The following is a 15990-nucleotide window of genomic DNA, read 5'->3' on the forward strand; positions in this document are numbered from 1 at the left end:
GCATTTTATTTTGCTAATATGATGATGTATAGTAAAAACATTAAAAAAAACGTTCATGTAAGGCATTTGAGAAAAAAAAAAGGTATAGCAAGGCTTTTTTTTAACTGCCATGTATAGTAAGGCATTTATTTTATTTACAAACAAAAAAACATTCATGTAGGGCATTTGAAAAAAAAATAGTCAGGCGTTTTTTTTTTGCCACCATGTATAGTAAGACATTTATTTTATCTTATTTAGTTTTTTGTTTTTTTGTTTTTTTTTTACAAAGCGACCATGTATAAGGTGTTTTTTTTTGGGGGGGGGGGGGGTATTTATTTAGGGAGAGATCTCTTTTTTTATTCCCATCTGTATTATTTTTTTTTTTACACCTGTATTTAATTTCCACTTGCATTTAGTTTTACTTTTGACAGTTTTGGTCCTTTATAGGTATGCCGAAATTACGGTCTTTTTTTTTTTTTTTTCTTCTCCACCAACACACCTGAATCAAATGATCAGCTCAGCAGCCAGCTGCTACAGAATCCCGATGACAACAATCCTGATTTGCTTCAGGTGTGCTGGAGTGACTGAAACATGGAGAAAAAAATAAAACGGGTTAGAGGGTTATTTGTCCAATTTAAAAAGAAAAGAAAAGAAAGTACATTTCAAAGTGGAATTACTCACTTTAATTTCCATGCATACACATCTTTCAGATAAACAATTTTCAGGTTCGAACCAGTTTCTAGCATACCCCCCCCCTGGAACTTCATTAGTGTACCCTCAACTAACCCATCTTGACCTCTGACAGACAAAAAGTCGAATGACTAATCTACCAGGCGCGTCAATTACACAAAATAAAAGAAAAACACAAAAGTGCAAGTGAGCATTAGAAAGAAACAAAACAATCATTTATACATACATACAATCATTTATTACCTTGTGCTCAAACGCTTCCTGGCGTGAAAATCTTGCAAGAAACAAAACGTTTTTGGGTGGAAAAAGACGAGGTCAGGCGCTCACCTAGAAAAGAAAACGCCACACGGTCCTCCAGCTTCCTGCACTGCGCTCGACGAATCCTCCGTGCACCTGCTTCCAATTCCAAACGAGCTCCTGAAAGCAATCACATTGAAAAGCCAACCTTCTTCTTCTGCTGCCTGTTGTACGGCACTTTGCACTCAAGCGCCACCCGGTGGTGGCACGACAAACTGAAAGTGAATCCAAACTTATGGATGACCAAAACCACCCTCACAAAAATTAGTCATTTTAAAAAGAAATAAAGAGGACTTGGTGACCCCCATGGTCATCTTTTTTTAAAATACCTGCTCCATAGCAACCAGACCGTTAAGTGTGCATGAGGATTAACACTTTGCAGAGGGACCTTTAGGGAGTCCCACCTGAGTTGGCCTCAAGAATAGGTGGCTTGTTTGATTGTTGTACAGTTAAATTGAAGTGCATGGGAGAGAACAGAGTCTAGCATTGAGTAAATGATTGTGAAACTATGAAAAATGTAGCGTTGTATTTTGCTTTTATTGAATAAATTATACAAGCTTTTGTATTTTTTTTTATTTTTTTTTTTTATAGGTAACACAAAGCCCAGTGGTGGATGAGAGTCTCTCTTCTTCCAGTACTGCGAATGAGGCTCTGCAGGAGGAGGTTTGTTTCCTGGTTTATTTAGAATTACACACGGCCCCTAGAATTACTATGATTCCTTGTTTGTGATAGTTGTTGTTTCATAAAAGAATAGGTGGCTTGTTTGATTGTTGTACCATGCGAAAATATGACAAATCATAATTTGAGTCATAGACATGATCAGATGTTGGCATTCATTTGCAATTTCGGCACTTGGAACTGCAGTTTAAATCCGGGCTTGACCTTTTTGTTTAAAGACCTAATCACACTGCACTTAGGACATTCATTGTGTATATGCTGTGGCACACCTATGGAGCCACCATGTAATGTCTAGACCAAACAGAATTTATAGTAATAACGTTATTTTATTTATTTATGTTGTCAAAAGCGAAGTTTGAGTGCAGCATGTGCACATTTTTTTTTGGTGCAAAACAAGAAAATATTTAACCGTAAAAAAAAAAAAAAAAAAAGTTTGAAACGCTATAATTAACATTTATTAGTTATTTTTAGATTAAAAGATGGTACAAATGTATAAATTAAATATTTCTAATTTGTAACTTTTTTTTTCTTTTTTTTTAACAATTATGATTTTGTAATTGTGGAGTGTAACAATTTAAATTGTAATTTAATTTCACAGATTGCCCAGCTGTAAATGTTAGCTTAAAAAAAAAAAAAAAAAAAAAAAAAAGAAAAAGAAAAGACTAGAGCGTAGCCACAAATGCTTTACTTAAACCACATTTCCACCTCCTCCTCAGTATGAGCAAAGAAAGCCAGGGCTTCTGTTGTAACTACCAATGGTACTACCTGGTCAGAAGCTTAGCAACCAGGAGCAAATATGGGCATGCGTGCACCACACTACTGTCGTCCCTGTGCTGCCCTGCATCCTACTCCGTAGTGAACGCCACAAAAAAAGAAAAAAGAAAAAAAAAGTGCAGTGTTAAACGGCCTTAGAGCAGAATTTCTCCAAAAAAACCTGTAACCCTGATAAGCGTTATTAGAAAATCAATTAGTTGCTTCTCTAATAAATGTTATATTTAATATATATATATATTCCACGTATTGTATTTTTAGTTTTACACCCACTTTTGCCGCACTCACCTTCCACCAGCCCAGTGGCTCACTTAGCTTCCCGTCCTGCAGTCGGCTCACACTGTCAAGCAGGGCCGACGCCCTTGGGAAAAAGTCATGACAACACTCTACATTTTTTAAGGAGGGTATCGGGTGATAGTACAAATACTCTTGTAAGATTTCAGTATATTTTTCACATAGCTGTACTTAATTATTTTATTTTCTGACAACTTTTTACTCCACTTCCTACATTACATCAGGTATTTTTTTTCCCAGATATCATTAACTAAATTTTCATTACGGTACTCTCCATTAGCAAAGCTATGCAAACACGTTGGTCTAATAGCATAAAAGCTGTGCTAATGCTAGCCAGCACTTCATAACATGCGACATGTACTCTAACATAAGTTGTCAATATGAGCACTAAGTTAATAAATGGCGTGTTTTTGCTGTGCTATGTTAACAAGAAGAGATTGATTGTCAGGAAAAGACTGATTTTTACTTTTGAACCGAAGTAGGCTACATGCGTAAAGAGTCAGTCTGAATTATTATAGGCAAGGGCAATTGCTCCATGACCCCCAACTTGCTCTCGAACAAGACAGGTTGCGAAAGTCTAGATTGATGTGATGAGTCTGAAGGCCAGCAATAAAATAATTGACCTTCACATACTCCTCTGAAATTAATAATTATGTAAGGTGACGGACTGGATTAAAGCAGTTCATTAGCTGGAGGTTTTTAATGCATAAAGGGACCTCCAAAATGTGTTTTAGGTTGCACTAAAGCCCAAACATCTGTTTAGAAAAGTGATTATGTTACAAAGTGTTTATCCAGCAATTGGCTTAATTATAAATTATCTAATCAACATGAACACGATTGATGGATCTACAGGATCCACGGTCGTACTTGAGTAAACGCACGAGCCGCGACTCGCTATTTGAAGCTATTTGGTGTCAGCGTTTAAACGCTGGCAAATTCATCTGCCATACGGTATTACGGTACTTTCTGGAACCATCACTGTTACCATTAGTTAAATCAAACGCTGACTTTCTGAACAACTGTCGTGGGCTTGCCCCATGCCACTTGAGCATATGCATGTGTTAATCTTAGCAGTGCTAACTGGAGTTTCTCAAGATTCGGTGCAATACCAAGACAGGCTGTAGTAGGAACTGCACTATAACTCAACTCTTAATTGATCACAGCATTCTGATTAATATTTGCATTTGTGGAATATGAATTAATCCTCAAAATCTACCTGTTTTTATCCATCCCAGGGGGTGTCCATTTTGCCACTTGCTGTTTACTGAAATGACGTCACAGTTGCTCAGGTCTCATATCACGGCTCACCTGCTTTCTGCGTTTGGGACGTTAGCAAGCAGAGCAATAAAATTCAAGTGACATTAAGAAAAATAAGGAAGTGAAATAAGGAAGCATTATCTTACATCAGCACTTTGAAGTCAGGCCATAATAGAATTTAAAAAAATGCAAAGTTTGATAAAAACATCTCAAAATTCAGACAATGAAAGCGAAAGATAATATATTTATAAAACAAGAGGACACATATGAGGTTAATTTAAATAAATATGCTAGAGCAGTTAAATTAATGAACACATATAAATAAATAGTAGTAAAACCAAAAATGTTGGGGGAAAAGCTAGGCTTAAAAAAGTAAATAAAAAAATCTTCAATTTACTTTAAAAACAAAAAACAAAACTGTAAACTGTAGATTATGAAAGTAGCTAAAAAATTGCTTCTACTGTATTCTATTGTAAACCTTTTATTGTGGTAACATGAATCAAATTTCCCTTTTATCTTTCCAGTCACCATTTCCAAAACAGTGAACTGGCCGACCAGCGTGTAAATCCAAAATGTGATTGTTTCATTCATGAAAAGTGAATGAGTGATCCAAAGGAAATCCATGCCGGCCTGTGTGTTCGCATGGCCTGGGGAAGGATGAATGAGCTAATTTGAAGTCATAGCGCGAGCTGGTTTCAGCCACACGTGCCGCTCTGATATCCAACAATGGGCTTATTGCAAGTTAACGCCAAGGTCCACAAAGGCCCATTTGGACAAAAAATAAAAAAATAAAAAAAATAAAAATATGAATCCTGTGAAAAAACAGCGGGCAAAGCAGTAGCTCATAAGACGGCCATGCGCCCACAAAGGCCGTCTGCATGCTGCTGGTGCGGACCCTCCGCTAAATGTTTTCTCACCCGTCTCTTTTCTCTCTTTCAGCATAGATGAACAGTGTATACATATACATAATCATCTATAGGTAAATGATATTGAGAGCAGAGGATGCAGAGGACAGAGTTAGATGGAGGCAACTGATTCGCTGAAGGGAAAAGCTGAAAGAAGAAGATGATCTATAGGTAAATGATAGCTACTCAGCTACACATTTCATTTATATGGAAATGCAACTGCCGTTTGGTCTAAAAGGAAATCATTCAAGTGTTGGAAAGTGGATGAGAAATTGTGTTTTGGCGAATCGTCGCGCGCAGTATCAGCACATCTCCATCTCCCCACTAGAATGACACAGTCACAGACGCACACACAATTCAAAAAGTTTAGGAACAACTTTTTTTTTTTTCTTTTATTTCAGGGTTCGGAGTCAAGGAAGCAGAAGACGAGTCAAGTACCAACACAAAAAAATCAAAGTGAACGTTGACTGATTTGAAAATGAACGAGAACAGGTAAGTTCAGCAATAATTAACAGAATTATATAATAAATAAAAAAATCTTAACATCATAGAAACAATACATGAAATTAAGCTACGACAAAAGAAATCAAATACAAAAAGAATGATGTCACAGTTAAGAACTGAGGAAGGAACAAAACAAAGTCAAGTAAGGTGCTGGCAACGCTTCTGCAAACCCATCTGAATAAAATCACCATCATCCCTATTTTATTCCTCTTTTTTGTTATCCTTTTTCAATTTGTGCAAAAAATTAATCGACAAATACATGACATACATGACATGAAAATCATCAAAACAGTTAGACCACAGAGTGACAGTTTCAGCACAGTCAAAAATCTACTAAGAGAAAAACAAAGTGAGACAAGTTGTCTTATCCAATATTTGTCCTAAAAAAAAATTGTTGAGCATTTTGTCTCCAGGCAAGTGCTGGCAAAAAATTTTCACTCTGTTGCTACAGTAGGGAATTTAAAACATATGAAAAAAATAAATTCACCAGGAAAAAAACCCCATCAGTAATAAAATATAAAATCGCCTTTTTGACAAATTTATCAACAATATAATTAACATAATTTCTGCTCATTATGACAAAATCCTTTCAAAATATGAGGAATAACAGAATGGGTTCCTTCCTTAGTTTCCAGTCAGCGAACAAAGAGACAGGAAGGAGCGAAAGATGATGTCACATCCTACTGGGTGGTCACAGTGTTGTGTTGCCATCTTTCGATAATAAACAAACGCCTACGTTAATACAAAACAAAATAAAAAGATATCATTCCTGTACTTCAACCACGTCCATGAAAGCTACGTATCCTCAAACCTCAAGTGCTCGACAACAGTTCCTTGAGTACCCTCCCCCGCACAGATGCCAGCACCAATCACGTACAGCTCACATGCAAGCTCCGAATGGCCCGAATGACAGTGATCGTATTTTACAAGGTTACAACAGACAAGGTCGGGGGTCGTCGTACGCAAACCTCGGACAGTTGCTCGGGGTTGTGATGTTTTTTTCGCGCTTCCGATAGTCTCAAGCTGGAACTCCTGCAAAAGATCCATGTGGAGCCTCAGTGAAGTTGCGCACTGTCTCTCCAGAAGTCAAGTGTGCTTTCACATCAAGTTTTTTTTGTTGCTTTTTTTTTTTTTTTTTTGTGGAAAGCGACTCAAAGTGCCGAGTTCAAAAGAGATCACAGTTGCCAATGTGGTACTGTTAAAAAGTTTGTGTTGGGGAATGAGTTGATTTCTATACATAATATTCCTTGTCCTTGTCTTTGGGTCTCTTGTTTGCAGCGCCGGGTTTAGCGCCGCCGCTCGGCGTTTTATCCTTCACCACGGCGCCGTTGGTTTGCGCCGAGTTGCTGATGTAGTTGCGCGTCTCGTCCACCTGGTAGGACCCCTCGTCCCTGTTTCTGTACTTGTACATGGCGTAGAGGAGGATAAGGATGCAGAGGGCGGCGGCTGAGACGATGCCCACCACCATGCCCGTGGTGCTACTCGATTCCCGGATTACCTCCGAGGCCCCCGGCGGGACTCGCCGCACCACTCCGGGCACCGTGGGTAAAGCGGCGGGCACCGTGCGCAGCATGGGCGAGGTGATGTAAGGACCCCGCGGCTTGGTGCCGTCCAGGTCGAAGGAGGTGGGGAGGGGGAGCAGGACTATGTCCGGCTGCGGGGGTTTGACCTCGCGGTTGTTCATTTTCCCAGCGGGCAGCTTGGGAAGCGCGGCCGAGGGGGCCGCCGCGGCTGGCGTGCCCCGGGGGTTGGGGAGAGGCAAGGTGGGTGTAGTTCTACCTGCCTCAGAGGCTTTGCTAGGCCTCAAGTCCTTGGCCTCCCACTTGGGTGCGAGGGCTTTGTAGCCGCCTTCATAGGTTGATGTGGTCAAGATCTTATCTGTTACCAGGGAGAAGGTGTTGTCAAAATCTTCATCGTCAGTCGGGGGCAGGCTAGAGTCGAACGCTTCGCCAGAGCCAAACCCCGAAATCACCATGCCATCATCATCATCACCATCATCACCATCATCATCACCACCATCATCACAATCATCGCCGCCTCGGTCCGACAAGCAAGGTACCCCCGCCTCAGTGGCCATGGCCAAGGATTCTTTGGTGGTCTCGATAATGGTGAGGAGGGGGTGGAGGGTTGGGGGAAGGGAGATGAAAGAAGAACGGGTGGATACAGAAGGGATGTCTATGGGATCCTCCACTAAGATGGGGATGACTAGCTCCCCTCCTGGAAAGTGACAGAGAAGAAAGAGACACCCGTGAGGTGGCAGACAGAATTCCGGCCGGAACCAAAGAAGCAACAGAAGAACAGATGACCAGAAAGCAAAATGCAAAGCTCAACATAAGGAAGAAAGGAACTGAGAACCAAAAATGGAGAAATTAAACAGAAAAGACAGTTGCAGTGCAAACAGAAGAAAAGTTGGAACCAAACAAGAGCCAGAGTTAAAGGAACAGCCATTAGTAAGGTTTGTTTTGCATCAAAAGGCTTGAAGGGTGCACAAGGGTGAGCCCCAACAGACTGAGAAAGAAACACGAACTTGCCCCAAGTATCATCGCAACTGGACTTCCGTTTTCCTCACTGTCAGCTTTTCCACTCACTTGTCAATTAGTCAATCAAACTAATTATGTCTTTCCTTCATTAGTAGACTTTTTGATTACTGAAATACCTATCAAGGAGCAGAAACAGTCTCTCTCGGACAATTTGAAATCTTACTGGGTGCAATTTGAATGATGTTTTCAGGTTCTAATAGAAGGTCTTAGTTCAATGTGCAGCCCGTATCCCACTGAGTGGCCAATGCCCGCGAGTAGCGGATGGGTTTGTTTTTTGTCAGGGTTCATTCAGCCACAAACCGTCACAAAGACCTATCCGAACAAACCGTTTGTCTTGTTGCCATTCTCTTGGCAAAAAAAAAAAAAAAAAAAAAAAAAGCATTAAAATTATGGGCGAATGTCTGCTAAACGTCTTGCGACGTTTTGCGGCCTTGAACGAAACCTGGCAAGACAACATCATCTGTTACCTTGCAAGTCTTTGCCACTCAGTGAGAATGAGATGCTGATAGGGTGTCCCAAAAGCTTTTCTATTTTGTGTCAGGTATCCTTCGGGCAGCACCATTTGACAGGCTTTGCAGTATTTGTAAGCATTTCCTTCCGTTGCCCGTGGCTTGTCAGTTGACAATTGGAATGGCATTAGAAAATTGCAGCCTGGCGAAAAACTCCTTTGTCCCCTTCAGCACCAATTTGACAAGCCGTATGCCCGTCACACTGCTCCAACCCGTAATATAATTTACGCTGTCAGTGGCAAGTTTCTCAAAACAGAATCAGTTCTTGACAAACAGGTTTGTTGCTAACGTTGAGCGCAGACATTGACAAAAAACTTGGGGATATTTGAAGGACTGCACTGGAAACTAGCGTCAACAGACGCTTGATTCAGTGGCTGCTGCTTCAGAGTTACAACGCTTTATCGTACTAACTTCAGGATGTCCAAAGGCTTCAACCTGAAGTCGATACGGCTAAAGCTGCATCACTCTCCAAAGCACTTGTGATACGAGCTTTTGTGGATGCCGACTTGGAGTTCATAGACTTTCCTGCTTTGTGCAAATGCCTGCTCTAGGAGGTTGTGGTTTCATTTTCTGCTTCCTGACTTGTCAAGAAGAAATCTGGTTGTAGATGTAATGTATACTACGTGTTGGAACAGTGGGACAGCCATAAAGCTTTTCGATTTGTTGCTGAACTGGAGTCAGTGACAGAAAAACAGGGATAGCCTCACGTTTGCCCAAACGAGACCTGAAACAAGACGGAGGTGTCTAGTTTTTAATTACTGTCACGCCTATAGTTTACGTTCTCTGGTCTTAGTGTTGATGGGTTTGTACACCGTTTACCTCTTAGTTTGCGCCGTTCCCATGGTATTGAAGTTGGTAGTTTTTGCTGTCGTCCCTCAACAATGTAAATATCTGGTTTTGCATTGCTAGCTACCACAATTACATTTCCAATAAATTGACAAGTGGGAGGACTGGTACAGTTTGCCATGGATCTTAAAAAAAAAAGCATCCTAAAAATAGTGGCATCCTTCTGAAGGAGCTTTTAAGAGGCTTGTTTCATTCCCCCAAATATAAACGTTGCAAAAGAGCATGTATGAACAACAACAACAAAAGTTAACCTTGCTTCCATATAAATATTGTCAAAACAATAATCAAATAAAACGTTGCTTGGATGTTTGGCTGCACACAAATGATACAAGCCTCTCAAAAACCAGAAACGCACGTACTGTATAAACAAACTCAGACTGGGCTCCCCTACTTGCCCTGGCCTCTCTTGCCTTTTGACTCCTGCAGTTAGCACAATGGCACAAAGTCATATGGCAGTTCAACGGCAACTGAATGTTTTCTTCTTCGTCATGCTGACGTCCCAAACCTGAACTACACTTACGACGCATGTTTAAGTAGCATGATGAAATGTTACGTAAACATTTCCAGATATAGCTAAAAGATTTATGATAGTGATAGTTACTATTTCAATTATTTCCAAGAGCAATAATTGCTTTCCATAGCCATAACGGAATGTATTCGACTTGGTTAAATCCTAAAACATTCAGATGTGCGTTGAAGCTACTCATCCTCTTGCCAAAGTGGCTTGTTTGTACATTGCAAAGGCTCACAAACAGGGCACTAGAAAGAGATGCAAACCTTATGAAACAGTAACGTGGAATAAAAGAGAAGGCAACAGAAATGAAGGAAAAACAAAACGACTAAAATAAAAGAATGGAGGCATTGCAAAAAAAAAAAAAAAAAAAAAAATTGAGTTAGAGCAAACATCATTCAGACATTCACAAAGTAAAAGCCACAGATAGAGCTATCCAGAGAGGGATCAGTAGGAATTAAGTAGAGAAAACAAAAGTCAGCTCGCAAAGAGAAACGACAAAAAGAAAATCAGAAATCATAAAAGCCTACAAAAGACAGTTTTGAAAGGAAGAAAGCATACCATCAGTTTTGTCAACTTACATCAACAAATTGCCCGCATGATTTTGGCAGGAAGAAAAAAAAAAGTTTACAAAAGAAAGTTGTGTAAGAATGCCTTTGGACAAGTTATATGTAGATTACTTTTGAACACTTTCTGATGATTTTCTATATAATTGTCTTTGTAGACAGGATGGTACAGGGAGGCAACAACACATCCACACATCATGACATGAAAAAGAATTGTCAACATTCACTTCAGGATATATTTTTAAAGATCTTTAGTAGAAAAAATCATTGATCTAGAATTCTTTCCTTAACTTAATTTTCATGAATATGTACAGCCTCATTAGATTAGATGTCTTTTTTTTTTATAACTCTTGCTACCTTGTTCATTCACTATGAACAAAAGGATGACTGTACATATCTTAGAATCTCTACATTAAAGGATTTATGAGTGGGGGGGGGGGTGAGACGGGGGTGGGACCTATGAACATACTAGGAAGGAAATGATATAGATGGGGGTGAACGTGTACATCAGTTGCCATGTCCATGTAAAGGCGGCACGAAGCGGTCGGGCGGCATTAGAGCTTTTGGCTGTAAGGAAGGGATGGGGATATACAAACAATGAGCATATACTGTACATGCCCATCTACAAAAGAGAACAGCACTCTCAACACTGACAGTTTTACAAACCCTAAGCTGCAACTTCTTTGCCATGCACCAAAGCCACCAAGTCATTACATTCCAATTTCAATCTCAGATAGGCATCAAGTGACAGGAAAATAATCGAGATCAGCATTTAAACACTTTGCACAGATAGTGGCTCCAACTTTGGAGGCGCCTTTGCTTTTTTCTCTGTGCGTCCGTTTCCAATTCTTCTTTTTTTTTCCCCCCACAATTTTAAACTTGCAGCTTTTCGTGCGGATTCACAGAGAAAAGAGGAAGTTTAATTCTAATTGGGTAAACAATCATAAAAAAAATAAATAACATTGTCAGTAGTCATTCTTAGCAAATTATCAGATATTTCAAATCTTTACATTTTCAGAACGAAACACAGATGTGCACATATATGCTTGGCAACATATATGTGTCCTAAAAACAAAAATAAACAGATTAGCAAGCAAGAAAGGCATTAACGTCACACTATACAAGAGATGAACAACCAGAAAGCACACACTGAGGCAGACAATTAGAGGAGGAACAATCCACCTTCCTTTAACTAATAATAACCAGATTATTATTAGTTGGTGAAATTCATTTCTCGTTAGTATTTTTCAACACAGGACAGGGCGTGCAATCTGGATGTACGTCAGAAAGGAAATTTATTTTTCAAATTCCACTATTGGACGTTGGGTTAATGCATGCTTAAGTAAGTTGCATTTAGGGAGAGTAAGAACATAGTAACACTACACCAAGCTGGGGTGACGTAGGGGAGGGGGAGGCCTGTCACCAAGGGCTGCAGGATGTTTTCTCAGGCAAAAAGGAAGCATTGGTAAGCAATTCAACAAGGGATGAAGGCGCACCACATGTGATGTATAACCAACATTTTGTCCTATAACTCAGTCAAGGGCACAAGTAGACGGATAATTATTCATTCATGAGCAACCGACAGCCTTCGTTTGACAGATAGACAGTTGAGGTGATGAGTTCCACAAGAGCAGACCACATGGACAGTTTGAGATTTATGTTGAGCTTTGGCTACAGCCACTGCAAGATGCCTTGTATAAAAACATTTTTTTAGGCTAAACTATATAAGGCTATATTTTTCAAAGTTAAAAATATCACGCTGTGTAGTGACAATTCAATTTGAATGTCGCTTAGCTTTAGCATTATTACGCGAGTGAAACAACTACGAGTCAATTTGAGTGTTTCTGTAAGTAAATTTTCTGACAGTTAACTTTAGCAACATAATCACACTACTGAAACAAACAAGTTTATTTTTTTGACTGTTTATGTGTAGTAGGCTCGTGCTTGCTGTCGCTTAGCTTCAGCAACATTATCATGCTAGTGAAACAAACCACTCCGAGTCAGTTTGAGTGTTTCTGTGCATTAGCTTGCTGTCGCTGCTTGAGCTTGCTGTTGCTGTAGATCTTGACTTTGAAAATGGGTGACAAGAAAAATACTGACCACGTAACATACTAAGCTCGACCTGACAATAGTATTTAATGGTAGCGGGTCAGTTGGGGTTCCCAAGCGAGCCAATATATAATTACTCCCTTGTAATCTTAGAGGATGCACGGCTAGAAAATAATGAACACGCATGCTAATGTTAGGCTTTTATAAAAAAAAAAAAAAAAAAAATGTTGACTAGTAGAGCCAGTATTGCGCAATGCATAAGTAGCAAAAGTGACCGACTGTTCACGGCAAAATCTCTCTCTCTCTTCAGCTCTTGTTTACTTGGCAGTTTTCGCACTCGGTTGTTTGCTTTGTCTTTTAGCCACAAAACGTTTGCTTGCAAAGAAAGCTGCTGCAGTCAAAAGGGCTTCAAATAGGTGCAGAGGACCTTGATGTTTTGGTAAACACTTTAATCCCGGCTAAGCTCTTCCACAAGCATTTCGCATCTTCCTGGTAAACACGGCGCTTTGCTAGCCTACCCAAATTTTGTTTGTGTTCCGCACTTGTCCAGATGGATGCGATTGGGCGGATGAAAGCTCTGCCTCGACGGAAATACTGTAATTCTCCAGTTCACTCGACACACAGCTGCTTTTTAAAAAAAGAGAGACACATCGGGATACAATCTCAGCACTAGCCGCTTTTATCAGTCAGAAAAGAATAATCCTTGAGAGTAGCAGAACTGATCATTTTTTCAGAGCGAGAGCATTTCGCCGACTGACTGTTACAGGCATTTTCTCATCTAAAAAAAAAAATATATATATATATATATATATATATATAAATGATATATATATATATGACTACCTACAGGCGACTGAAGAGATATTAAGTAAATAAGTCTGTAATCTTGATTGACTGACAGCCTCAGCAGTTTAAAGGTCGCAGATGCCGAAATGTGTTGAATGGCACTTCTCTTCACTTTCTTCCAGAGACCCCATTGCCCGTGTCTATCCTGCATTTGCTGAGGCGGCCAAATGGAGATGAATCCTGATCGCGAGTAAGGGATTTTACCACGTGTGCACGCCATGAAAGCTGAAGCGCCAGCACTAACCAAGTCCATGTGATTTCAACCCTGAAAATTGTGAGTCATTTTGAGCACTTGAAATCCTATTGTGGATGTGTGCATTGTGCCCAGAGACCTGCTGAAGCACATTCATTCACCTCCCATATGTAGCAGGCTGATTACCAGATGTCCATAAAAGGGACAGGCTGATGATTATATCGGTGCCTTCAAATCACCTTGAAAAAGTGATAGACTGCTGACGATTGGCTGAGATTTTTACATATGATGCTTGAAAAGCTTTGCTAAGAGGAATTAGCCGTTTTTCAATTTATGTTTTTGTCCCTTCTTTCGTCCTTGTGATCTCATGAAACGTCATCAGTCATGCCCCAAATACTGTTCCCTTTTAAAGTACGAATAAAACGAACCGAATAATGAATAATGTTCTCGTCAGCTAGCTTAAACCTATCTTCAGCCGTTTCTCACAAAGTACGCTCTTGTGGACTCGCCAACTTCTTAAGAACGTTAGTCTCTTTGTAAATTAGAACTGCTGTTATACTTCCCTCCCCTCATATGCAAAAATGGCACAAATATTGTTTGCTCTCTTGTGGAACCCACATGGGATAAAGGGTCAGGGTTGAACAGTTTTTTTTGTTTTTTTTTATAAAAGACAACACAAGCATAAGACAGGACAGACAGACATCACTCGGACAGAGACGAGTTCAAGCATCAACGCAAGACGTGTCCCCCTGAAAACACACGCAGACATGCTGCTCAAGCCTGCTTGCTTGAAGGGGTTAGCGGACACTCATGAGCAGTGGCGTAGCAACATTCCCCAGGGGCCCCAAGCAAGAAGGGGTTGGGTGCCCCACTGGCCAGTCACAGTATACATAGTGTGTCATTTTAAAATTGCACATCTCTTTCTTCAATAAATCACCATTAAGTGAGCTAGAAAACAGGAACATAAAATTACTAATCGCATGGTTGTTTATTTTTGTTTTTGTTTTTTTAGTAAAAAAAATAAACACCTTTTAAGATTTTAAATAAAAGCTTTTAACTTACTCTATACATATACATACATATATATATATATATATATTACATTTTACTATACACGGTCATTTTTTATACATTATAATTTACTTAATTTTTTTTAAAAAAAAGTCTTACTACAAATGGTTGTTAAAAAAAAACTAAAAAAACAATGCCTTATGGTCTTAAAGAACAACAACTTCCTGACTTACTACGACCTGACCCGTTTTTTTATTTGTAAAAAATGCCTTACTATAGTTTGAAGTTTATTGAACACATAACGAAACATAACATATAAACAGAAACAAATAGCAAATAAGAACAGAAAGAAAAAAAAAAAACACCTTACTATACATGGCTGTTTAAAAAAATAAAAATAAATAAACGCCTTACTATATATACATGGTCGTTTTTTTAGTGGCAAAAAAAAAAACGGCTAACTATACATGGTCGTTTTTTTTAACAAAATAAAAAACACCTTACTATACATGGTCGGTTTTTTAGGGGCAAAAAAAACGCCTTACTATACATGGTCGTTTTTTTAGGGGCAAAAAAAAACGCCTTACTATACATGGTCATTTTTTTAATCAAATAAAAAACGCCTTACTATACATGGTCGTTTTTTTAGGGGCAAAAAAAACGCCTTACTATACATGGTCGTTTTTTTAATCAAATAAAAAACGCCTTACTATACATGGTCGTTTTTTTAGGGGCAAAAAAAAACGCCTTACTATACATGGTCGTTTTTTTTTAACAAAATAAAAAACGGCTTACTATACATGGTCGCTTTTTTTTTAACAAAATAAAAAACGGCTTACTATACATGGTCGTTTTTTTAGGGGCAAAAAAAAACGCCTTACTATACATGGTCGTTTTATTAACAAAATAAAAAACGCCTTACTATACATGGTCGGTTTTTTAGGGGCAAAAAAAACGCCTTACTATACATGGTCGTTTTTTTAATAAAATAAAAAACGCCTTACTATACATGGTCATTTTTTTAATCAAATAAAAAACGCCTTACTATACATGGTCATTTTTTTAATCAAATAAAAAACGCCTTACTATACATGGTCATTTTTTTAATCAAATAAAAAAAAACGCCTTACTATACATGGTTGTTTTTTAGGGGCAAAAAAAACGCCTTACTATACATGGTCGTTTTTTTAGGGGCAAAAAATAAAACGCCTTACTATACATGGTCATTTTTTTAATCAAAAAAAAAAAACGCCTTACTATACATAGTCGTTTTTTTAGGGGCAAAAAAAACGCCTGACTATACATGGTGTTTTTTTTTTTTTAACAAAATAAAAAACGCCTTACTATACATGGTCGTTTTTTTAGGGGCAAAAAAAACGGCTTACTATACATGGTCGTTTTTTTAGGGGCAAAAAAAACGCCTGACTATACATGGTCGTTTTTTTTTTTAACAAAATAAAAAACGCCTTACTATACATGGTCGTTTTTTTAGGGGCAAAAAAAACGGCTTACTATACATGGTCGTTTTTTTTAACAAAATAAAA

General features: G+C 38.8%; 1 protein-coding gene and 1 long non-coding RNA gene across 32 annotated transcripts in view; one reads left to right on the forward strand and one right to left on the reverse strand.

Moving 5' to 3' along the window:
• The first annotated feature begins 1555 nt into the window (after positions 1–1555).
• Positions 1556–15990, forward strand: part of LOC144009942 (uncharacterized) — a 35128-nt gene continuing 20693 nt past the window's right edge. Inside the window, exons 1-4 of the long non-coding RNA XR_013281106.1 lie at positions 1556–1629; positions 4906–5042; positions 5273–5363; positions 13365–13516. This is a non-coding gene — a long non-coding RNA (uncharacterized LOC144009942). The remainder of the gene's footprint in view (positions 1630–4905; positions 5043–5272; positions 5364–13364; positions 13517–15990) is intronic.
• Positions 5249–15990, reverse strand: part of nrxn3b (neurexin 3b) — a 326421-nt gene continuing 315679 nt past the window's right edge. For 13 of the 31 annotated variants that reach the window (XM_077509908.1, XM_077509905.1, XM_077509913.1 and 10 more), the window contains one exon: positions 5250–7592. In XM_077509908.1, coding sequence (XP_077366034.1) covers positions 6607–7592 — 986 coding nt within the window. In that variant the 3' untranslated portion in view covers positions 5250–6606. Of the gene's footprint in view, positions 7593–10342; positions 10915–15990 lie in introns of all 31 variants that reach the window. The other 18 variants (XM_077509921.1, XM_077509919.1, XM_077509922.1 and 15 more) reach the window with 7 other exon arrangements.

This window comes from Festucalex cinctus, chromosome 21 (assembly GCF_051991245.1).
Source record: "Festucalex cinctus isolate MCC-2025b chromosome 21, RoL_Fcin_1.0, whole genome shotgun sequence".
Lineage (NCBI taxonomy): Eukaryota > Metazoa > Chordata > Actinopteri > Syngnathiformes > Syngnathidae > Festucalex > Festucalex cinctus.